Raw genomic sequence first — 23,178 nt, 5'->3', positions numbered from 1 at the left:
ATATAGTCTTTTTTTTGGGTGGGAGAGCTGACCTCGGGGTGGTGAGGCCGGGGGTGTGGTTTTTGAGGTCGTCTGAAAAAGGGTTTTTTTTGGGGTGGGAGAGGTGACCCCAGGGAGGTGAGGCCAGGGGTGTGATTTTGAGGTGTTCTGAAAAATTTTTTTTTTGGGGTGGGAGAGGTTCCCCGGGGGTGGTGAGGAGGGGGTGTGATTTTTGAGTTTATCTGAGATAGTTTTTTTTAGGGTGGGAGAGCTGACCCCGGGGTGGTGAGGTCGGGGGATTGATTTTTGAGGTCATCTGAAAATGGGTTTTTTTTGGGGTGGGAGAGGTGCCCCGGGGGTGGTGAGGAGGGGGGAGTGATTTTTGAGATTATCTGAGATAGTTTTTTTTTAGGGAGGGAGAGCTGACCCCGGGGGGTGGTGAGGCCGGGGGTGTGATTTTTGAGGTCGTCTGAAAAAGGTTTTTTTTTGGCGTGGTAGAGGTGCCCCAGGGGTGGTGAGGATGGGGGAGTGATTTTTGAGGTTATCTGTTTTTTGTTTTTTTTTAGGGTGGGAGAGCTGACCCCGGGGTGGTGAGGCCGGGGGTGTGACTTTTGAGGTCGTCTGAAAAAGGTTTTTTGGGGTGGGAGAGGTGCCCCGGGGGTGGTGAGGAGGAGGGAGTGATTTTTGAGGTTAGCTGAGAGAGTTTTTTTTAGGGTGGGAGAGCTGACCCCGGGGTGGGGAGGCCGGGGCTGTGATTTTTGAGCTCGTCTGAAAAAGGTTTTTTTTTGGGGTGGGAGAGGTTCCCCGGGGTTGGTGAGGAGGGGGGAGTGGTTTTTGAGGTTTTCTGAGATAGTTTTTTTTTAAGGGTAGGAGAGCTGACCCCGGGGTGGTGTGGCCGGGGGTGTGAATTTTGAGGTTGTCTGAAAAATGTGTTTTTTTGAGGTGGTAGAGCTGACCCCAGGGTGGTGAGGCCGGGGGTTTGATTTTTGAGGTCGTCTGAAAAAGTTTTTTTTTAGGGTGGGAGAGCTGACCCCGGAGTGGTGAGGCCGGGGGTGTTTTTGGGGTGGGAGAGGTTCCCCGGGGGTGGTGAGGATCGGGGAGTGAATTCTGAGGTTTTCTGAGATAGTTTTTTTTTAAGGTGGGAGAGCTGACCCCGGGGTGGTGAGGCCGGGGGTGTGATATTTGAGGTCGTCTGAAATAGGTTTTTTTTGGGGTGGGAGAGGTGCCCCGGGGGTGGTGAGGAGGGGGGAGTGATTTTTGAGGTTATCTGAGATAGTTCTTTTTTTAGGGTGGGAGATCTGACCCCGGGGTGTTGAGGCCGGGGGTGTGATTTTTGAGGTCGTCTGAAAAAGGTTTTTTTTTGGGGTGGTAGAGGTGCCCCAGGGGTGGTGAGGATGGGGGAGTGATTTTTGAGGTTATCTGTTTTTTGTTTTTTTTTAGGGTGGGAGAGCTGACCCCGGGGTGGTGAGGCCAGGGGTGTGACTTTTGAGGTCGTCTGAAAAAGTTTTTTTGGGGTGGGAGAGGTGCCTCGGGGGTGGTGAGGCCAAGGGTGTGATTTTTGAGGTCGTCTGAAAAAGGGTTTTTTTTGGGGTGGGAGAGGTGCCCCTGGGGGTGGTAAGGAGGGGGAGTGATTTTGAGGTTATCTGAGATAGTTCTTTTTTTAGGGTGGGAGATCTGACCCCGGGGTGTTGAGGCCGGGGGTGTGATTTTTGAGGTCGTCTGAAAAAGGTTTTTTTTTGGGGGTGGGAGAGTTGCTTCGGGGGTGGTGTGGATGGGGGAGCGATTTTTGAGGTTATCTGATAAAGTTTTTTTTTTAGGGTGGGAGAGCTGACCCCGGGGTGGTGAGGCTGGGGGTGTGATTTTTGAGGTCGTCTGAAAAAGGTTGTTTTTTTGGGGTGGGAGAGGTGCCCCGGGGGTGGTGAGGAGGGGGGAGTGATTTTTGAGGTCGTCTGAAAAACGTTTTTTTTTGGGGTGGGAGAATTGCCCCGTGGGTGGTGAGAAGGGGGGAGTGATTTTTGAGGTTATCTGAGATGGGGTTTTTTTAGGGTGGGAGAGCTGACCCCGGGGTGGTGAGGCCGGGGGTGTGATTTCTAACGTCTCAAAAAGGTTTTTTTTTGGGGTGGGAGAGGTTCCCCGGGGGTGGTGAGGAGGGGGAGTGATTTTTGAGGTTATCTGAGATAGTTTTTTTTTTTAGGGTTGGAGAGCTGACCCCGGGGTGGTTTGGCCGGGGGTGTGATTTTTGAGGTCATCTGAAAAAGGTTTTTATTGGGGTGGGAGAGGTTCCCCGGTGATGTTGAGGAGGGGGGAGTGATTTTTGAGGTCGTCTGAAAAAGGTTTTTTTTTAGGGTGGGAGAGCTGACCCCGGGGTGGTGAGGCCGGTGGTGTGATTTTTGAGGTCATCTGAAAAAGGGTTTTTTTGGGGTGGGAGAGGTTCCCCGGGGTGGTGAGGATGGGGGAGTGATTTTTGAGGTCGTCTGAAAAAGGTTTTTTTTTAGGGTGGGAGTGCTGACCCCGGGGTGGTGAGGCCGGTGGTGTGATTTTTGAGGTCATCTGAAAAAGGGTTTTTTTGGGGTGGGAGAGGTTCCTCGGGGTGGTGAGGCCGTGGGTTTGATTTTTGAGGTCGTCTTAAAAAGGTTTTTTTTTGGTGTGGGAGAGGTGCCACGGGGGTGGTGAGGCCGGGGGATTAATTTTTGAGGTTATCTGGGATAGTTTTTTTTTTAGGGTGGGAGAGCTGACCCCGGGGTGTTGAGGCCGGGGGTGTGATTTTTAAGGTCATCTGAAAAAGGTTTTTTTTGGGGTGGGAGAGGTTCCCCGGGGGTGGTGAGGAGAGGGGAGTGATTTTTGAGGTTATCAGAGATAGATTTTTTTTTAAGGTGGGAGAGCTGACCCCGGGGTGGTGAGGCCGGGGGTGTGAGTTTTGAGTTCGTCTGAAAAAGGTTTTTTTTTGGCGTGGGAGAGCTTACCCCGGGGTGGTGAGGCCGGGGGTGTGATTTTTGAGGTCGTCTGAAAAAGGGTTTTTATGTGGGTGGGAGAGCTGACCCCGGGGTTGGTGAGGCCGGTGGTGTGATTTTTGAGGTCGTCTGAAAAAGGTTTTTTTTGGGGTGGGAGGTGTGCCCCGAGTGTGGTGAGGATGGGGGGGGTGATTTTTGAGGTTATCTGAAATAGTTTTTTTTTAGGGTGGGAGAGCTGACCCTGGGGTGGTGAGTCCGGGGGGGTGATTTTTGTGGTCGTCTGAAAAAGGTTTTTTTTAGGGTGGGAGAGGTGCCCCGGGGTTGGTGAGGAGGGGGGAGTGATTTTTGAGGTCGTCTGAAAAGTTTTTTTTTTTGGGGTGGGAGAGGTTCCCCGAGGTTGGTGAGGAGGGGGGAGTGATTTTTGAGGTTTTCTGAGTTAGTTTTTTTTTAGGGTGGGAGAGCTGACCCCGGGGTGGTGAGGCCGGGGGTGTGATTTTTGAGGTCGTCTGAAAAAGGTTTTTTTTAGGGTGGGAGAGGTTCCCCGGGTGTGGTGAGGAGGGGGGAGTGATTTTTGAGGTTTTCTGAGTTAGTTTTTTTTTAGGGTGGGAGAGCTGACCCCGGGGTGGTGAGGCCGGGGGTGTGATTTTTGAGGTTGTCTAAAAAGGGGTTTTTTTTGGGGTGGGAGAGGTGCCTCGGGGGTGGTGAGGAGGGGGGAGTGATTTTTGAGGTTATCTGAGATAGTTTTTTTTAGGGTGGGAGAGCTGACCCCGGGGTGGTGAGGCCGGGGGTTTGATTTTTGAGGTCGCATGAAAAATGTTTTTTTTGGGGTGGGAGAGGTGCCCCGGGGTTGGTGAAGAGGGGGGAGTGATTTTTGAGGTCGTCTGAAAAAGGTTTTTTTTTTGGGGTGGGAGAGGTTCCCCGGGGTTGGTGAGGAGGTGGGAGTGATTTTTGAGGTTATCTGAGATAGTTTTTTTTAGGGTGGGAGAGCTGACCCCGGGGTGGTGAGGCCGGGGGTGTGATTTTTTAGGTCGTCTGAAAAAGGTTTTTTTTGGGATGGGAGGTGTGCCCCGAGTGTGGTGAGGATGGGGGGGTGATTTTTGAGGTTATCTGAGATAGTTTTTTTTTAGGGTGGGAGAGCTGACCCCGGGGTGGTGAGGCCGGGGGGGGTGTGATTTTTGAGGTCGTCTGAAAAAGGTTTTTTCTCGGGGTGGGAGCGGTGCCCCGGGGCTGGGGAGGCCGAAGGAGTGATTTTTGAGGTTATCTAAGATAGTTTTTTTTTAGGGTGGGAGAGCTGACCCCGGGGTGTTGAGGCCGGGGGGTGTGATTTTTGAGGTCGTCTGAAAAAGGTTTCTTTTTGGGGTGGGAGAGGTTCCCCGGGGGTGGTGAGGATGGGGGAATGATTTTTCAGGTTATCTGAGATAGTTTTTTTTTAGGGTGGGAGTGCTGACCCCGGGGTGGTGAGGCCGGGGGTGTGATTTTTGAGGTCGCCTGAAAAAGGTTTTTTTTTGGGGTGGGAGAGGTGTCCCGGGGGTGGTGAGGAGGGGGGATTGATTTTTGAGGTTATCTGAGATAGTTTTTTTTTAGGGTGGGAGAGCTTACCCCGGGGTGGTGAGGAGGGGGGAGTGATTTTTGAGGTTATGTGAGATAGTTTTTTTTTAGGGTGGGAGAGCTTACCCCGGGGTGGTGAGGCCGGGGGTGTGATTTTTGAGGTCGTCTGAAAGAGTTTTTTTTTGGGGTGGGAGAGGTGCCCCAGGGGTGGTGAGGCCGGGGGTGTGAATTTTGAGGTCGTCTTAGATAGTTTTTTTTTGGGGTGGAAGAGGTGCCCCGTGGGTGGTGAGGAGGGGGGAGTGATTTTTTAGGTTATCTCAGATAGTTTTTTTTAAGGTGGGAGAGCTGACCCCGGGGTGGTGAGGCCGGGGGTGTGATTTTTGAGGTCGCCTGAAAAAGGTTTTTTTTTGGGGTGGGAGAGGTGCCCCGGGGGTGGTGAGGAGGGGGGAGTGATTTTTGAGGTTATCTGAGATAGTTTTTTTTTAGGGTGGGAGAGGTGCCCCAGGGGTGGTGAGGCCGGGGGTGATATTTTTGAGGTCGTCTTAGATAGTTTTTTTTTAGGGTGGGAGAGGTGCCCCGGGGGTGGTGAGGAGGGGGGAGTGATTTTTGAGGTTAACTGAGATAGTTTTTTTTTAGGGTGAGAGAGCTGACCCCGGGGTGGTGAGGCCGGTGTAGTGATTTTTGAGGTCACTTGAAAAAAAAGGGTTTTTTTTGGGGTGGGAGAGGTGCCCCAGCGGTGGTGAGGATGGGGGTGTGATTTTTGAGGTTATCTGAGATATTTTTTTTTTTAGGGTGGGAGAGCTGACCTCGGGGTGGTGTGGCCGGGGGTGTGATTTTTGAGGTCGTCTGAAAAAGTTTTTTTTTGGGGTGGGAGAGGTGCCCCAGGGGTGGTGAGGCCGGGGGTGTGATTTTTGAGGTCATCTTAGATAGTTTTTTTTTGGGGTGGGAGAGGTTCCCCAAAGTTGGTGAGGCCGGGGGGGGTGATTTTTGAGGTCGTCTGAGAAAGGTTTTTTTTTTGGGGTGGGAGAGGTTCCCCGGTGGTGGTGAGGAGGGGGGAGTGATTTTTAAGGTTTTCTGAGATAGTTTTTTTTTTAGGGTGGGAGAGCTGTCCCCGGGGTGGTGTGATTTTTGAGGTCGTCTGAAAAAGGATTTTTTTTGGGGTGGGAGTGGTTCCCCGGAGTTGGTGAGGAGGGGGGAGTGATTTTTGAGGTTATCTGGGATATTTTTTTTAGGGTGGGAGAGCTGACCCCGGGGTGGTGATGCCGGGGGTGTGATTTTTGAGGTCGTCTGAAAAAGGTTTTTTTTTGGGGGTGGGAGAGGTTCCCCAGAGTTGGTGAGGAGGGGGGATTGAATTTTGAGTTTATCTGAGATAGTTTTTTTTTTTGGGGTGGGAGAGCTGACCCCGGGGTGGTGAAGCCGGAGGTTTGATTTTTCAGGTCGTCTGAAAAAGGTTTTTTTTTGGGGTGGGAGAGGTTCCCCGGGGGTCGTGAGGAGGGGGGAGTGATTTTTGAGGTTATCCGAGATAGTTTTTTTTTAGGGTGGGAGAGCTGACCCCGGGGTGGTGGGGCCGGGGGGGTTATTTTTGAGGTCGTCTTAAATACGGTTTTTTGGGGTGGGAGAGGTTCCCCGTGGGTAAGAAGGCCGGGGGAGTGATTTTTGAGGTTATCTGAGATATTTTTTTTTTTAGGGTGGGAGTGCTGATCGTGTTGATCTGTATTCTCTGCAGCTCTATTGCTGGGATTATTCTGATCTGTGCCAGTAGTAAGTAAGCTTTTATTTTTCATTTATTGCTGTATAAATACTTGCTGTGTGTTGGCTATAGGCAATACATGGTACACAATCCTTCCATGTCCACATCTTCATTATTCACTGGCATCCTCTGTGGGCTGTGGGTTCCGGCACAGTAATAAATGAGACGGATTTTCGGTGAATCTTCAAACAAAATCATTTTTTCTATTGTTTTTGCAAGTGGAAGTGTTAGGACATCTGTTGAGTTTCTATTGACATTTATCAAGGAAATTTCACTTAACCCACATAGGAAATGAGGAGAGTAAAGCAGGGTGTATGCGTATTGAAATTCCTCCTGTCCAGCAGGAACTGCCCATATCTCAGTACGTGTGTATCCCTCACTTGTGTGCATGCTGGGATTTGGGAAGTTGGTTTTTGGTTTTTCTTTTGTTTTGTTTTTTCCCATTCAACCAGCTGGTTGCTTGAAAAAAGACTGTGTATACCCAGCTAACGTTTATACTATATGAAGGGCAAGAAAAAAAATCACAGAGGTTCTAACACTTCCCCTTCTATGAATAAAGTGGTTTTATTTGCTGATGCGTACCTAGAGAGATTCCGTTCACTTCCTGTTCCTTTGAACTTGTAGAGAGGAGGAATCTCCCCTGCAGTGAGCACAGACAGAGAGCCTAACTGCATCCCACCTTCTTTGGAAAAAAGTTTTGGCAGGAATAACACTTTTTCCTAGTTTAAAATAGTTAAATAGTGAAAAAAAGATTCTGGTAAATGCCTTTTAACCACTTCAAGTCCGGACACTTTTACCCCCTTCCTGTCCAGGCCAATTTTCAGCTTTCAGTGCTATCACACTTTGAATGACAATTGCGCGGTCATGCAACACTGTACCCATATGAATTTTTTAGCATTTTTGGAGACAAATAAAACTTTTTATTTTGGTGGTGTTTATTCACCACTGGGATTTTTATTTTTTTTGCTATATATGAAAAAGTCCAAAATTTTGAAAAAATAAATAATCTTTCTCTATAAATCTTGGCCAAAATTTATTCAGTTTTCTTTTTAGTAAAAAAAAAATAACCAAAATTAGTTTATAACCAAAAATTATTATAAATTTTCAAAACTTTTTTTTACATTTTTCTTTTTTTTTTTATATCTTTTAAATTTTTTTTTGTTTTTTTATCAACATACTGTAACCAGAGCAGTAAAAAAAACATCTTCATCACCCTCCCAAGTAGTACAGTGTCACTATGGTACTACTGTACTACTTGTGGGGGGTGGTGAAGATTTTTTTTTTTTACACTGATTGCTTTTTTACCTATAAAGGCTGTAAAAGCAATAATTTCTACTTCTCTCTGGCTGCATTCTTGCAGCCATTGAGAAATACTGTGTGAGCTGTGATCGGTCACAGCTTGTCACATGGTACAAGGCTGTTGTGAATAGCCTTATGCTATGTGACCTCTGTGATCATTAACAGATTTCACACGTAGTAAGCAATGATGTCAGAAGTATACTCAGTGATCACATGATCGGCACCTCACACAGACGTCCCGTACAACTACCGCGGTGCTGTGCGCACACAAGCAGGGAGCGGGGAGGACGTTTATAATCGGCCACCCACCCCTGCACTGCTCCCATCTGGCCGTTTTTATATACATGGGCCGCACGGGAAGTGATTAATTACCTTCCTTGTTCCTGTCCACCTCCCATATCCACACCAGTGAAAATCCCAGTACTTCCAGGTATAAAAACACATGGCTATACCCCCTGCCTTCCCACAATGCATTATTTGCTATCATGAGCGAGTCACCATTCTCAAATCCTGTTACATGGAGGCAATCCTGGCAGACCTGGATTTGCATAGGGTCTGCAGTGCAAAACACAACGGCAAACTGGATCAGAGAGCCATCCTCTGTGTGACCTCCTGTAGGTGGTGGTAGGAAGGAGGTGCAGAGTGGCCATGGTTCTAGAATGACAGGCAAACTTCCCTGAAGGTGGTGGGTTGGCAGGGAGATACTAGAGAGAATATAGAGGGTGTATGGGGCATGGAGGGAGATGCTAGAGAGTATATAGAGGGTGTAGGTGGCACGAAGGGAGATACTAGAGGGGCTATAATCTGTAGGTGGCAGGCAGGGAGACTCTAAAGGGGCTATAGACTGTATGAAGGTTGCAGGGGAGATGCTAGAGGTACTGCAATGGTAAAATATTTACTGGGTATATCTGTCAAAAGACACAGGTAACGTTTGCCTTTTAACTCTTATTTTATTTGATAAAAAGTGTGATATTTCCAGTAACTGGAGTTGAAAACCCTGTAGTGCAGTCCATGGTTGAAGGTAGAACTGCCTCTTCTGCCTGTCCTTGGATTTTAATTTGAAATACCAGAAGCAAAGCCTCTGGAGGTGTTTTCTACATCCTGGGATGTCTGGGGACATTTGACTTTTATCTAATCCCTCCAATGAATAACACATCTCCGCTGTAAAGTTGTATTTATTTTATTATCTATTATTGCTTACTTTTTAAGGATCCTGTATGTCACCATATTTGTGAATTTTGCTTTTGCCTTTTTTGAGAAGCCCTCATCTCTAACTGTAACATCAGACGTGCGTTACCGCAAAGCAGCCTGGGAGCCACCCTGAAGACTGAAGGAAAATGTGGAATTTGTGAGTTTTCTTATATTTATTACTGACCTTTCTGTACAGGTAATAACCATTACTGTCCGGCTGACCTAGAATTTATACGTATTTTACACCAAAAACAGGCTATTAAGGCCGGTTCTCACATGCCCACATCTGAATCACGCAGGAGCGTGCTGTACTTTCCTTTGCAATTAAACCTAGATGCAAAACACACAGCTTTTGCAATCTGCAGCGGGTGTCAATAGAAATGTAATGACATCCCAAGTGTCGGTCGCAAATGCAGTGCGTTTGCCCGCACCAGATTGCATGGTACTTTTGTACCATGTGATCTGGTTACAGTGGGGCTTATTTATTAAAGCTGGGGAGTGCAAAATCAGGCTGACTTCTGCATAGAAACCAGTCTGCTTCCAGGTTTTTAGTGGGCGCACAGTTGTAGCATGGGTGCTACAAGGTTCAATCTACGTGCATGTGCAGTGTTCTGTCTCATTTTCTAGTTGCAGCAGCTGAGTTCAGGCATTAAAGTACTTCTAAATCCTCAAGGGTTTTTAACTTAATGGATTGTATGCATTAAAGCGGAGTTCCACTCACCCTGTCCAAAAATAAGTCAGCAGCTACAAAGACTATAGCTGCTGACTTTTAAAAAACAGCCATTTACCTGTCCCTCGGTCCCACAGTGTGTCCTCCGCAGCCCATTTCACCAGCCGTCCTGTGTTCCAGGTGCCAGCATCTTCAGTGTGGGCACCCAGCTGTGATAGCCTGCGGTTTCACAGAAGGGTACCCTCTGCACATGCGCGAGTAGCACTGCGCTTCATGAATGGTCCTGTAATCTTCTGGGACCTGTCATGTGTCCCAAAAGACTACAGGGAGGGAGGACACCTTCCGCTTCCGATCGCCTAGAAGTGGGAACTGGTACCTGTGAAATTCGGGTACCGCCCCCCCCCCCCAAAGGTGCCAATCCTTAATGGGGAGCAGGGGAGCAGTCATTTTGGGTGGAGCTCCGCTTTAAGGTAAAAAAACCTTTTGTGTAACAGACTATCACCTTCCCTTATACTTACTTGATCCCCGTCATGATCCAGCATTGTGCATAAGAGCTGCGGCTCTCCTTTCTTTGTCCCTCTTCACTGGGCAGATTGGTAGCAGCTGTGAAAAAGCTGAAGTTAAAGAGAGGATGGCTTCTACAAATGGATAATGATCCTAAACACACCTCGAAATCCACGGGGGATTACATCAAGAGGCGTAAACTGAAGGTTTTGCCATGGCCTTCACAATCTCCTGACCTCAACATAATTGAAAATCTATGGATAGACCTTAAAAGAGCAGTGCGTGACAGACAGCCCAGAAATCTCAAAGAACTGGAAGACTTTTGTAATGAAGAATGGGCAAAGATACCTCAAACAAGAATTGAAAGACTCTTGGCTGGCTACAAAAAGCGTTTACAAGCTGTGATACTTGCCAAAGGGGGCAGTACAAGATATTAACTCTGCAGGGTGCCCAAACTTTTGCAGACGCCATTTTTTTGTTTTCTGTTATTTTGAAAGTGTAAATGATGGAAATAAAATCTAACTTTTGTTGACATATTATAAGAATGTCTAATCTGTAATTTGATGCCTTTTGGAGATTTTTCCATCTTTCCTTGGCTTCTTTATGCACAATAATACAAATTTTTAGCTGGGGTGCCCAAACCTTCGATCCCCACTGTATATAGTGTGTGTGTATATGTATGTGTGATTTTGCATTTCCGGGTAGAGGACGTGCGCCCCTACCCTCGCCACTATTCGCAGCCTCGGCTGTCAATCACCGGGTCCCGATCAGTGATTACTTGCCAGCACCCATTGATTGTCGAGCATTACTGACTGGGGAGAGAACTGTATTGTATGTAAACAATACAGTTCTCTCCCCTGTCAGCTCCTGTACACTGCTTTGTATGGCTCTTTTTTTTATAGCGCAAAAAATAAAAAACGCACAGGCGATCAAATACCACCGAAAGAAAGCTCTATTAATGGGGGAAAATGTAATTTGGGTGCAGCGTTGCATGACTGCGCAATTGTCAGTTACAGTAACCCAAAAAATAGCCTGGTCAGGAAGGGGGGTAAATCCTCTGGAGGGCAAGTGGTTATGGTTTGTGTGCAGAGAGGTAATGGACATACAAACTGCAGCAACATTTCATTTTTTTTATCTTGAAAGTTTTTTTTTTTTCTGTTTTGTTTTTTTGTCCTCCAGACAAACTGCTAAAGATGATTTGTATCTGTCGGGTGCAGAAGTTTATGCAGCCCTGCCAGACAGTGGAGTTAGGTTGTGTTGACATTCATGTACTACAACATAGCCATACAGCTTTGTCACCTCTCCACTGCAAGCCTGTGATTGGACAGAGGAAGGGCAACGGTAGGCCGATGAGTTCATCTCTTTGTTCTCGCCTTCTGTCAGCAAGATCCTTTGTCGGCACACTCCTGATTGGCCACTAATGCTACCCCTCACTTTCCCAGCCTGTGATCTACTGTACAGGGGTTTGCAGGAGGATGGTGCCAAGTAAAATGCCAGTACTTTTACTAGTATTTATAACATATTTTAATTACTTTTGATTATAACATAACTGCATTATTTGGTGTTTTTATATCTGCGTTCAAGTTTCTAGAAGAGAGATTGGAAACCTGTGAACCATAAGTTGTCCACAGATGGATCGAAGTTCAGCATGGACCAGCAGAATTTTGATCCATCTACTGTATGGGCTGGCTGGTGGTATAGAAGTCGTCACTCGATTGACTTCTGTACCACCAGCCTGTTGTGTTTTATTTGCTCGATCAGTGACACGGGCAACACTGATCATTGTATTCTGACAGTGGGAAAGTCTCCCCACTGTCAGAATAAAACTGGCTTCATGAGAGCGAATCCCCCATCAACACAAACTGTATTAACAGGGGAATCCAGTTATTTTTTTCGTTCAGCCTGCTAGTTGATTGAAAAAAAAAGCATAATTTACGGCCATGCATAATTACCACTGCAGCGCTGTCTCCATGCTCCATAAAGAATATTTTCAGATGAATGGTGCTGACCAATCGGATGCTGTCTAGCCCCTACTGTCATCGCTGCAAGGAGAGGAGAGGAACTCACAGAGATTTCAAATCTTCAGACCTGTGAAGCTGCTTTCTCTCCTCTCTATGCAGGGATGTCAGTATGGGCTAGACGCCATCTGATTGGTCAGCATCGTTCAGGTAACGGTGCTGACCAATCAAAATCTCTCTAGCCCGAATTGTCATACCTGCAAGGAGAGGAGAGAAAGCAGCTTCACAGGTCTGAAGATTTGAAATCTCCGCGGCTTCCTCTCCTCTCCTACCATCTGCCACCATAGTATACATCCCCACACGCCCACTCTCCCATTCTCCACTGTGGGAAATCTCCCCGCTCCAGTGTGAACTCAGGATACGACTGCCTGGGTTCACACATGAGCAGTGGGGAAACCACATGCGATTTGGACAGGAATCGCATTCCTGTTCAAATTGCATGCTATTCTTTGCAGTGCAATTTGCGTCCTTACATTTTGTATGGACGCCAGTGGCATAGCAAAGTATCGGTAGCGAATCGAACCTGGCGAAGATGAGCGAATCGAACCTGGCGAAGTGGAATTTGTTTCGAATATTAGGAAAAATTCGATTCGCGCCGAATCCGAATATTAGCAAACTTCGGATGCACGAATCGAATTTTCCCCGATCGGCCGATTTTCATCCCTTCTACAGCCGGCAAAAAGTGTCCCTGCAGAGAGCTCCGCTATTTCTGACAGTTCTCTGACAGTTCCTTCACATTTACAGCGGTTGAAACATTGTATCTATTTGTTTCAATTTAGGATACAGATGTTTTTATTCGGAAACAAATAGATACAATGTTTCAACCGCTGTAAATGTGAAGGAACTGTCAGAGAACTGTCAGAAATAGCGGAGCTCTCTGCAGATACACTTTTTGCTGGACTGGAATTCTTCTTATTTTCATCCTACTTCTTCTTCTTCTTCTTCTTCATCCTCATCCTCTTCTTCTTCTTCTTCTTCTTCATCCTCATCCTCTTCTTCTTCTTCATCCTCATCCTCTTCTTCTTCATCCTCATCCTCTTCTTCATCCTCATTCTCTTCTTCTTCATCCTCATCCTCTTCTTCATCCTCATCCTCTTCTTCTTCTTCTTCTTCTTCTTCGTCCTCATCCTCCTCTTCTTCATCATCCTCATCCTCCTCTTCTTCTTCTTCTTCTTCTTCTTCCTCACCATCATCCTCTTCTTCTTCTTCTTCCTCACCATCATCCTCTTCTTCTTCTTCTTCATCCTCATCCTCCTCTTCTTCATCATCCTCATCCTCCTCTTCTTCTTCTTCTTCTTCTTCTTCCTCACCATCATCCTCTTCTTCTTCTTCTTCCTCACCATCATCCTCTTCTTCTTCTTCATCCTCATCCTCTTCTTCATCCTCATTCTCTTCTTCTTCATCCTCATCCTCTTCTTCATCCTCATCCTCTTCTTCTTCTTCATCCTCTTCTTCTTCTTCTTCTTCTTCATCCTCATCCTCCTCTTCTTCTTCTTCTTCTTCATCATCCTCATCCTCCTCTTCTTCCTCACCATCATCCTCTTCTTCTTCTTCTTCTTCCTCACCATCATCCTCTTCTTCTTCTTCTTCATCCTCATCCTCTTCTTCATCCTCATCTTCTTCTTCTTTTTCTCATTCTTCTTCATACTCATCCTCATCTTCTTCTTCTTCATCCTCATCCTCTTCTTCTTCTTCTTCTTCTTCTTCATCATCCTCATCTTCTTCTTCTTCTTCTTCATCATCATCCTCTTCTTCTTCTTCATCCTCATCCTCTTCTTCTTCTTCCTCATCCTCTTCTTCTTTTTCTTCTTCATCCTCATCCTCTTCTTCTTCTTCATCCTCATCATCTTCTTCTTCATCCTCTTCTTCTTCTTCTTCTTCATCCTCATCCTCTTCTTCTTCTTCATCCTCATCCTCTTCCTCATCATCATCCTCTTCTTCTTCCTCATCCTCTTCTTCTTCATCCTCATCCTCTTCGTCTTCATCCTCATCCTCCTCTTCTTCTTCTTCATCATCCTCATCCTCTTCTTCTTCTTCATCATCCTCATCCTCACCATCATCCTCTTCTTCTTCTTCATCATCCTCATCCTCTTCTTCATCCTCTTCTTCTTCTTCTTCTTCTTCTTCCTCATCCTCTTCTTCTTCCTCATCCTCTTCTTCTTCATCCTCATCCTCTTCTTCTTCTTCATCCTCTTCTTCTTCTTCATCCTCATCCTCTTCTTTTTCATCCTCATCCTCTTCTTCTTCATCATCCTCATCCTCTTCTTCATCCTCATCCTCTTCTTCATCCTCATCCTCTTCTTCTTCTTCATCCTCTTCTTCTTCATCCTCTTCTTCTTCTTCCTCATCCTCTTCTTCTTCATGCTCATCCTCCTCTTCTTCTTCTTCATCCTCATCCTCTTCTTCATCCTCATCCTCTTCTTCTTCTTCTTCCTCTTCCTCATCCTCTTCTTTTTCATCCTCTTCTTCCTCTTCTTCTTCTTCATCCTCTTCTTCATCCTCTTCCTCTTCTTCTTTTTGTCTTCCTCTTGCAGGTCGCTGCTCATGCGCAGATTTTTTATCGGCAAAAAATCGTCCGATTTACCCACTATTGCCGCGGGTGCTGTATGGCCTCCCATTGCTGCTGCCTCCACCGCCACACTGTGGCTCCACACTCTGGTTTTGGCCCCGTGACTGCCCAAATGAGTGAAGTGTGCGGTGATTCTAAGATCGACGGCACTCATCTGCATGTCATACTGACTGTCAGTATTATTTCTCTTCCCCAGCAGACTCCAAGGGCATTTAAATTAAAGGTACAGTGTTCTGCACTAATATAAAGGCTCTCTGAAGCCTAGAAACACCCTTTTATAAGTTAAATTCGCAGCGAATAAATTCGCATCGAATCAAATTTATTCCACAAATTCGGCGAATCAGCCGAATCAAATTTTTGAATAATTCGCTCATCTCTAATTAGATCCATCAGAATTTAGAGCCCGGAATTCAAATGTTGGAATTGTGTCCCTGGTGGTGGGTGTTTATTGGCTAGAATAGTTTTCTCACACCTTTATTTATAATGCTGACATTTTGACATTTGCTGTGTACAATGGTTGCACCATCTAAATCATTTTATGATCGTTATTTCTAGGTTCTGGGTTGCTTGCAAGATTCCAGATTGGACATCGAGTGGATGAGATATTTTCACAATCTACCTGACTCACTTACCTCACTCCTGATGCTGCTGACAACCGCCAATAATCCAGACGGTACGGCTTTATTCTTTCATGCACAAATCTGAGACCGCAGAACTGAAAGCAAATGCTGCACAAAAAATAGATGACTGGAGTGTTAACTAGTGGATGTGTATTTCTTATTTCTGAAAGATAAAGATCTCGTGTAGGGCCAGTTCACACCTCAAAACGCACTCTCCATGCATTCCCCATACGTTTTTGCTTACAGTTCACACCACACTCTGTTGTGGTGCAGTTTTGATGCAGTTTGCCATGTTCCAGTATGGTTCTGTGTAGAACAAAATGCAGCATTTTCTCTTTTTTTCCTGCACCAGAAGCTGAAATAGTCTGTGGGATTTGCAGTGTGCATAGAACAGTGCGTATGATCACAACTAGTGCGCATGCTTGTTTCAAACAAACAAGTGGTGGGGGGGGGGGGCATAGGTATGGGAGCTCATGGAGGATGTAACAAGGAAGCAGAAAAACACAGTAAGAAATTATTTCATAAAAAATAGATTATTACAGGGCTATGAACTAGAGGATGTGTTTTGGATTTTTTCTGAATAATAAGGATATTGTTTGTTTAGTGTCACAAAATAAAACCCGTCCTCCTCCTTCCCTTTATAGCCGGCCAATCCTCTCCTTTTTTGTTAGATGTTAAAAATGTGATACTAAGCTCTGGTGTAAAAAAATGTGTTTTTACTGCTTCAAATCTCCATTTGTTTTTTGTGATTGGGCCGTGGGCTGTGTAGTGTGTGTAGAGCAGCGTACATGGCCATAACTAATATTCACTGCTATTTTCACATGAATAGAAGTCTGGGGGATAGGAGACATTCAGGAGTTAATGGCGGATGTCACAAGAAGGCAGATACACAGTAAGAAGCAATTTAATGGAAAATAGATTATGGGAGCATTAACTAGTGGATGTTTAATCTATAAATATTTTTTTTTTGGTGCAAAATAAAGGTATCATTTAGTGTCACAAAAAAAACAGGCTCCTCCCCTCCTTATAGCCAGCCAATCACGCTCCTTCCTTGCGAGATGTTAAAGTGACACTCCTGAGATGGGCTATGGGATTTGCAGTGTGCATAGAACAATACACATGATCGCAACTAGTGTGCATGCTTGTTTCAAAGAAACAGGTGAGGAGGTAAAGCATAGGTGTGGGAGCTCATGAAGGATTGGGGAAAACCTCCTGCGCTCAATCCTACTAAACTAAAAATAAGCTGCTACACCTGCACCTTATTACCGAAAGTGAAAAACCAAAATATAACAAACAATAAGTGTAGCGCTCTGGTGAAAACTAACTAAATCTCAACATAAACAACATGTGACATAATGGTGGAACAAACCGTGAATCTTAATGAGAATGAATGCTAAAACAGTGCAACATCACACGATATTGTGCATATGGTGGAAATGTCTAATATTAAGCCCCCTAATACAGGGATATACCCTATAAAACAAGTGCTCTGTGTATTGTTGTGGACACTGGTGGCACGTTTTGTTTATATTACTTTCAGTGATGTGTTCATTTATATTCACTTGCTGTATATATATATATATTTTCTGATTACAGCATTTTATTTATGGTATGAATAGAGTGTGTTGACACTGAGCACTTGTTTTATAGGGTATATCCCTGTATTAGGGGGCTTAATATTAGACATTTCCACCATATGCACAATATCGTGTGATGTTGCACTGTTTTAGCATTCATTCTCATTAAGATTCACTGTTTGTTCCACCATTATGTCACATGTTGTTTATGTTGAGATTTAGTTAGTTTTCACCAGAGCGCTACACTTATTGATTGTTATAGCTCATGAAGGATGTTACAAGGAAGCAGAAAAACACAGTAAGAAATGATTTTATGAAAAATAGATTATTACATTAACTAGCTGATGTGTATTGGATTTTTTTCTGAATAAGGGTATTGTTTAGTGTCACAAAAAAAATCTGGCCTCCTCCTTCCCCTTATAGCCAGCCAATCCTCTCCTTTTTTGTTAGATGTTAAAGAAGTGACACTAAACTTTGGTTTAAAAAATGTGTTGTTAACCCAAAAAGTTGTTTTTACTGCTTCAAATCCCAATTTTTGTTTTTTTTGTGAGTGGGAAGTGCAGTGTATGTAGAGCAGTGTACATGGCCATAACTAATATTCATTGCTCTTTCCAAATAAACAGACGTGAGGGGGATAGGAGACATTTGGGAGTTAATGGCGGATATCACAATGATACACAGTAAGACACAATTTCTTGAAAAATAGATTGTTTTTTTTGTTAAATCAAGATATCATTTAGTTTCCCAAAAACAAAATCTGGCCTCCTCCCCTAATAGCCAGGCTATCACATTCTTTTCTTGCAAGATGTTAAAGTGGCACTCCAGTGTGCATAGAACAGGCGTATGATCACAACTAGTGTGCTCATTTCAAACAAACAAGTGGGGGGGAAGCATAGGTGTGGGAGCTCATGAAGGATGTTACAAGGAAGCAGAAAAACACAGTAATAAATTGTTTAATGAAAAATAGTTTATTACAGGGCCATTAATTAGTGGATGTGTACAATTATAAACAACAAATTCTCACACAGTCACAAATGCTACTAAAAATATTCCCTTCTTGTGTCAAATACAAAACTATATATCAGAAAGCAGCTCACACTAACACATACTCATGATGTGCGTGGATTCTAATACATAAAACACACAGTGCCGCGCTCTCTTTTAGTATGTGAGAGCAAACAAATTATGTTATAAAACACTGAACATATGTGAAAAAAAGTCTCTAAGTATAATGTTTTTCTTCAACTTGAAACAAACTTCACAATTTCATATCTTCATGCAATATAAATCCTCCACTACAAACTCCAGATGTGGCCTCACCAGGGGTTTTTGACCTCACATATAGTTTGTTCAAAAAATGCTTGTGTTCCTTGAGGTGGACATAAATGGTCAGATGTATCCTGAAAATGGAATCTTCCTCCAAAGATTAACTACTTCAGCCCCAGCCACTGCATTAGTACGTTTGCAGGGCAGCACGGCTGGGCAAAACCACATTTTAAAACGTGGTTTTGCAAAACAGGTAGGGGGCGTGCGCGAGGCATGCGCCCACCCTGCCTGTCCCACGGGTGTCAGCAGCGGGTCTCCGCCGCCGGGTCACGGCCGGTCATTACTGGCCGTTTCCCCGCGATTAGCGGTGATCGCTGACAGAGAGCAGGGCTGCATTGTTTATACACAGCCCTGCTATCTGTCAGTTGCCTGTCAGCTCCTGACAAGCTAAAGAGGGAGAGAAGAGTTTCTCTCTCCCGATCAGCCTGTCCCCGTCCAGCACACACCCCCGCCCCCTAGCAAAACACTCTCCTCACACAGTTAACCCTAAAAAATGTTAACCCCTTCCTCCCCAGTGCCATTAGTACAGTGTCAGTGGGTTTTTTTTTGCACAGGCGATCAAATACCACCGAAAGAAAGCTAAATTTGTGGGGAAAAAAGGATGTAAATTTAATTTGGGTGCAGTGTTGCATGACCGCGCAATTGTCCGTTAAAGTAACGCAGCGCCGTAACACAAACCTCTTGTGTAACCGCTCCTGACCACCTTATAGTAGAAATACTGCTACAGGGCGGCATGGGTACGCAAAACCACATATATATATATATACGTGATTCGCGCTCCCGTGGTTTTCACACCCCTCCCAGATAGCGTCAGATTGCCCGTCAGTACACCAGTCATCACATTTAACCCCTTGATTGCCATGAGCACGCTCATGTGCAATAAACCTCCATTGCTAGTATAGTGTCTGAACGGGTCTATATCTTTGACCAGGTCAGCACTATACCAGCGTTTACAAAAACGCAGCGTTAACGGGATCAGCCCCGGCACCTGCCAACACCTGCGTTTAGCCCCTACGCTTACCCCCCCTTCTCCCCCAGCAAGTGCAGTGTCAGTAGGTCACTGTCACTTGATACATTGCACACAAAACCGCAGTGTTCGCAGAATCAGGCCTGATCTCTGTTAGCACTTGCCGGTAAATTTTGATGACTCTCATATGCAGCAGAGTGCCAGTACTAGTGCCGCTCTACCTTTTGGTGAACTGTCGAGTACCAGCGGTCTAGTACATCCTGGTCTTTCACATATCTCCTTGATTTTTGGAGCTGTTTTTCACGGAATATCTTTATGCGTTGATTGTGGATCAAAGCAGTTTATATGCACAACAATTTATTGCCGCCAACCCAAATTCAAACCTTGCCAGACCATTCGCATGGAAACTCATTACGGTTTTCAAATTTAAATTTTTTTTGGGCCTAACCCTCAACCTGGGCATTACTAAAAGAAATGAATTGCAGTTGTATTGGTCCGCAGACCCGATTCATCATATACTGTGTTCTCTGCTGCCATGGCCAGGCATAGATATGAGAGTATAATGTGTTTTATGCATTTCAGCGACAATACACTCTGTCATCCTCGGGGTAACCCTGAATTTGACCGGCTCCACAAAATTCAGCCCCTCGCAAATCACCTTAACCTAAAATTTGCAGATGTCTATACTCCCCAGCAAAACATCTGCGTTGAGGAGTCCCCAATTAATTTTTCTGGCCGCCTTGCATTCAAACAATTTCTTCCCTGCAAGCGTGCCAGATATGGGGTCAAGATGTAGAAGACCTGTGAGAGGACAACAGGCTATACTTATAAGTTTTGGATTTACGAGGGAAAAGATAGTCATGTGGAGCCCCCTGGATGCCCAGACTACATGGGGAGCAGTGGCAAGATAGTTTGGGACTTGGTGTCATCCTTTTTCCATATGGGGTACCACTTATACGTGGACAATTTTTATTCAAGTGTGCCACTATTTAGACATTTATTCAATCTTGGAATTGGCACTTGTGGCAAAGTGTGACCTAATGTGTGCCCACCATTAGAAGTGGGTGGATGAGGGCGGTATATTCTAATGGTGGGCATACCACACACTTTTTCTGGCAGAGATTTCTTCTTATTTTTTCATTCAGTCCACAGGCTGCGTACAAAAAAAAAGAACATAGTATATATACCCAACAAGGACCAGCGATGTACTGGAGCAGCGAAGTACTGATACATCACTGGATTTGAATGGTTATACCAGGATGATGCCTACAGCTGCAGGCATCATCCTGGTATTGTTTTTTTCAGCCAGTGATTGGCTTTCATGTAAAAGCAATCCTAGTGGCTAATTAGCTGCAAGATTGCTTTTACAAGCAGTGGGAGAAGATGCCGCCCCCCTCCCCCGCTGCCTTCCACGGACTTCTCAGGCAGTCCCGTGCCATCAGGGGAACCTGAGAATGCAGTCGGTGTTTCTGCCAGCTGACCATAGAGCTGATTGGAGACCAGAATGGTGCCAATCATCTCTATAGTCTAAGAATGCGGAAGCTACAAGCATTTCATCACTTCAGTTTCGCAGGATATAAACAGCGCCATTTGTAAATTGGGAAAACATCTGATCACACCGATTTTGGTTTGATTAGATAATGTAAGGGCAGAGGAGATATCTAGAGTCTGATAGACCCCAGATTTCTCAAAAAAGAATATGACAATGTTCATTGAAGTTATAGGGGATATTTGCATTCCCTGTTATAGCATTAAAAGTGATAAAAAAAAAAAAATGAAAGGTACAATGTAAAAATAATAAAAAAAAAACTGTTCCCATGTTGGACTGTTCCCATCGGAGTGTCCCCTTACATGGACTGATCCCATCGGAGTGCCCCCTTTACATGGACTGTTCCCATCGGAGTGCCCACTTTACATGGACTGTTCCCATCGGAGTGTCCCCTTACATGGACTGATCCCATCGGAGTGCCCCCTCTACATGGACTGTTCCCATCGGAGTGCCCCCTTACATGCTCTGCTCCCATCGGTTTGCTCCTCTGCATGCACTGTTCTCATCGGAGTGTCCCCTTAAATGCACAGATACCATCGGAGTGCCCCTTACATGGACTGTTCCCATCGGAGTACCCCCTTACATGCACTGATCCCATCTAACTGCCCCTTACATAGACTGTTCCCATCAGAGTGCCCCCTTACATGGACTGTTCCCATCGGAGTGCCCCCTTACATGGACTGTTCCCATCGGAGTGCCCCCTTACATGGACTGTTCCCATCGGAGTGCCCCCTTACATGCACTGATCCCATCGGAGTGCCCTTTTACATGCACTGATCCCATCGGAGTGCCCACTTACATGCACTGATCCCATCGGAGTGCCCCCTTACATGCACTGATCCCATCGGAGTGGCCCCTTACATGCACTGATCCCATCGGAGTGCCCCCTTACATGCACTGTTCCTATCGTAGTGCCCCCTTACATGGACTGATCCCATCGCAGTGCCCCTTTACATGCAGTGTTCCCATCGGAGTGCCCCCCTTACATGGACTGTTCCGATCGGAGTGCCCCCTTACATGCAATGATCCCATCGGAGTGCCCCTTTACATGGACTGTTCATATTGGAGTGCACCCTTACATGGACTGTTCCCATCGGAGTGCCCTCTTACATGCACTGATCCCATCGGAGTGCCACCTTACATGCACTGATCCCATCGGAGTGCCCCCTTACATGCATTGATCCCATCGGAGTGCCCCTTTACATGCACTGATCCCATCGGAGTGCCCCCTTACATGGACTGATCCCATCGGAGTCCCCCTTTACATGGACTGTTCCCATCAGAGTGCCCCCTTACATGCACTGATCCCATCGGAGTGCCCCCTTACATGCACTGATCCCATCGGAGTGTCCCCTTACATGGACTGTTCCCATCGGAGTGCCCCTTTACATGGACTGTTCCCATCGGAGTGCCCCCTTTACATGGACTGTTCCCATCGAAGTGCCCCCTTAAATGCACTGATACCATCGGAGTGCCCCTTTACATGGACTGTTCCCATCGGAGTGCCCCCTTACATGCACTGATCCCATCGGAGTGCCCCTTTACATGGACTGTTCCCATCGGAGTGCCCCCTTACATGCACTGATCCCATCGGAGTGCCACCTTACATGCATTGATCCCATCGGAGTGCCCCCTTACATGCATTGATCCCATCAGAGTGCCCCTTTACATGCACTGATCCCATCGGAGTGCCCCCTTACATGGACTGATCCCATCGGAGTCCCCCTTTACATGGACTGTTCCCATCAGAGTGCCCCCTTACATGCACTGATCCCATCGGAGTGCCCCCTTACATGCACTGATCCCATCGGAGTGCCCCCTTACATGCACTGATCCCATCGGAGTGCCCCCTTACATGGACTGTTCCCATCGGAGTGCCACCTTACATGGACTGTTCCCATCGGAGTGCCCCCCTAAATGCACTGATACCATCGGAGTGCCCTTTTACATGGACTGATCCCATCGGAGTGTCCCCTTACATGGGCTGATCCCATCAGATTGCCCCTTACATGCACTGATCCCATCGGAGTGCCACCTTACATGCAGTGTTCCCATCGGAGTGCCCCCTTTACATGGACTGATCCCATCGGAGTGTCCCGTTACATGGACTGATCCCATCGGAGTGCCCCCTTACATGGACTGTTCCCATCGGAGTGCCCCCTTACATGCAGTGTTCCCATCGGAGTGCCCCCTTACATGCACTGAACCCATCAGAGTGCCCCTTTACATGGACTGATCCCATCGGAGTGCCCCCTTACATGCACTGATCCCATCGGAGTGCCCCCCTTACATGGACTGTTCCCATCGGAGTGCCCCCTTACATGCAATGATCTCATCAGAGTGCCCCTTTACATGGACTGTTCCCATTGAAGTGCCCCCTTACATGGACTGTTCCCATCGGAGTGTCCCTTTACATGGACTGTTCCCATCGGAGTGCCCCCTTACATGGACTGTTCCCATCGGAGTGCCCCCTTACATGCAGTGTTCCCATCGGAGTGCCCCCTTACATGGACTGTTCCCATTGGATTGCCCCTTAACATGCAGTGTTCCAATCAGAGTGCCCCTTTACATGCAGTGTTCCCATCGGAGTGCCCCCTTTACATGGACTGATCCCATCGGAGTGCCCCCTTACATGCACTGATCCCATCGGAGTGCCCCTT

At 46.1% G+C, this 23,178-nt stretch overlaps 1 protein-coding gene across 4 annotated transcripts in view; it reads left to right on the top strand.

Moving 5' to 3' along the window:
- LOC149467314 (uncharacterized) overlaps positions 1 to 23,178 on the top strand; it is a 69,689-nt gene that overhangs the window by 28,808 nt on the left and 17,703 nt on the right. The window contains exons 1-4 of one of the 4 annotated variants that reach the window (XR_016311972.1): positions 6,180 to 6,239; positions 8,786 to 8,875; positions 11,072 to 11,233; positions 15,035 to 15,238. Coding sequence is in view for 1 of the 4 variants with exons in the window: in XM_089671978.1 (XP_089528104.1) it covers positions 8,789 to 8,875; positions 11,072 to 11,233; positions 15,035 to 15,102 (317 nt within the window). In the remaining 3 variants the exon portion in view is untranslated. Of the gene's footprint in view, positions 1 to 6,179; positions 6,240 to 8,785; positions 8,876 to 11,071; positions 11,234 to 15,034; positions 15,239 to 23,178 lie in introns of those variants that run through there. The other 3 variants (XR_016311970.1, XR_016311971.1, XM_089671978.1) reach the window with 3 other exon arrangements.

Source organism: Staurois parvus, unplaced genomic scaffold (genome assembly GCF_062004578.1).
Source record: "Staurois parvus isolate SC_StPar_1 unplaced genomic scaffold, SC_StPar_1.0 ptg000116l, whole genome shotgun sequence".
Lineage (NCBI taxonomy): Eukaryota > Metazoa > Chordata > Amphibia > Anura > Ranidae > Staurois > Staurois parvus.
The sequence above is the reverse complement of the archived record's forward strand: the minus strand, read 5'-3'. Positions and strand labels throughout refer to the sequence as shown.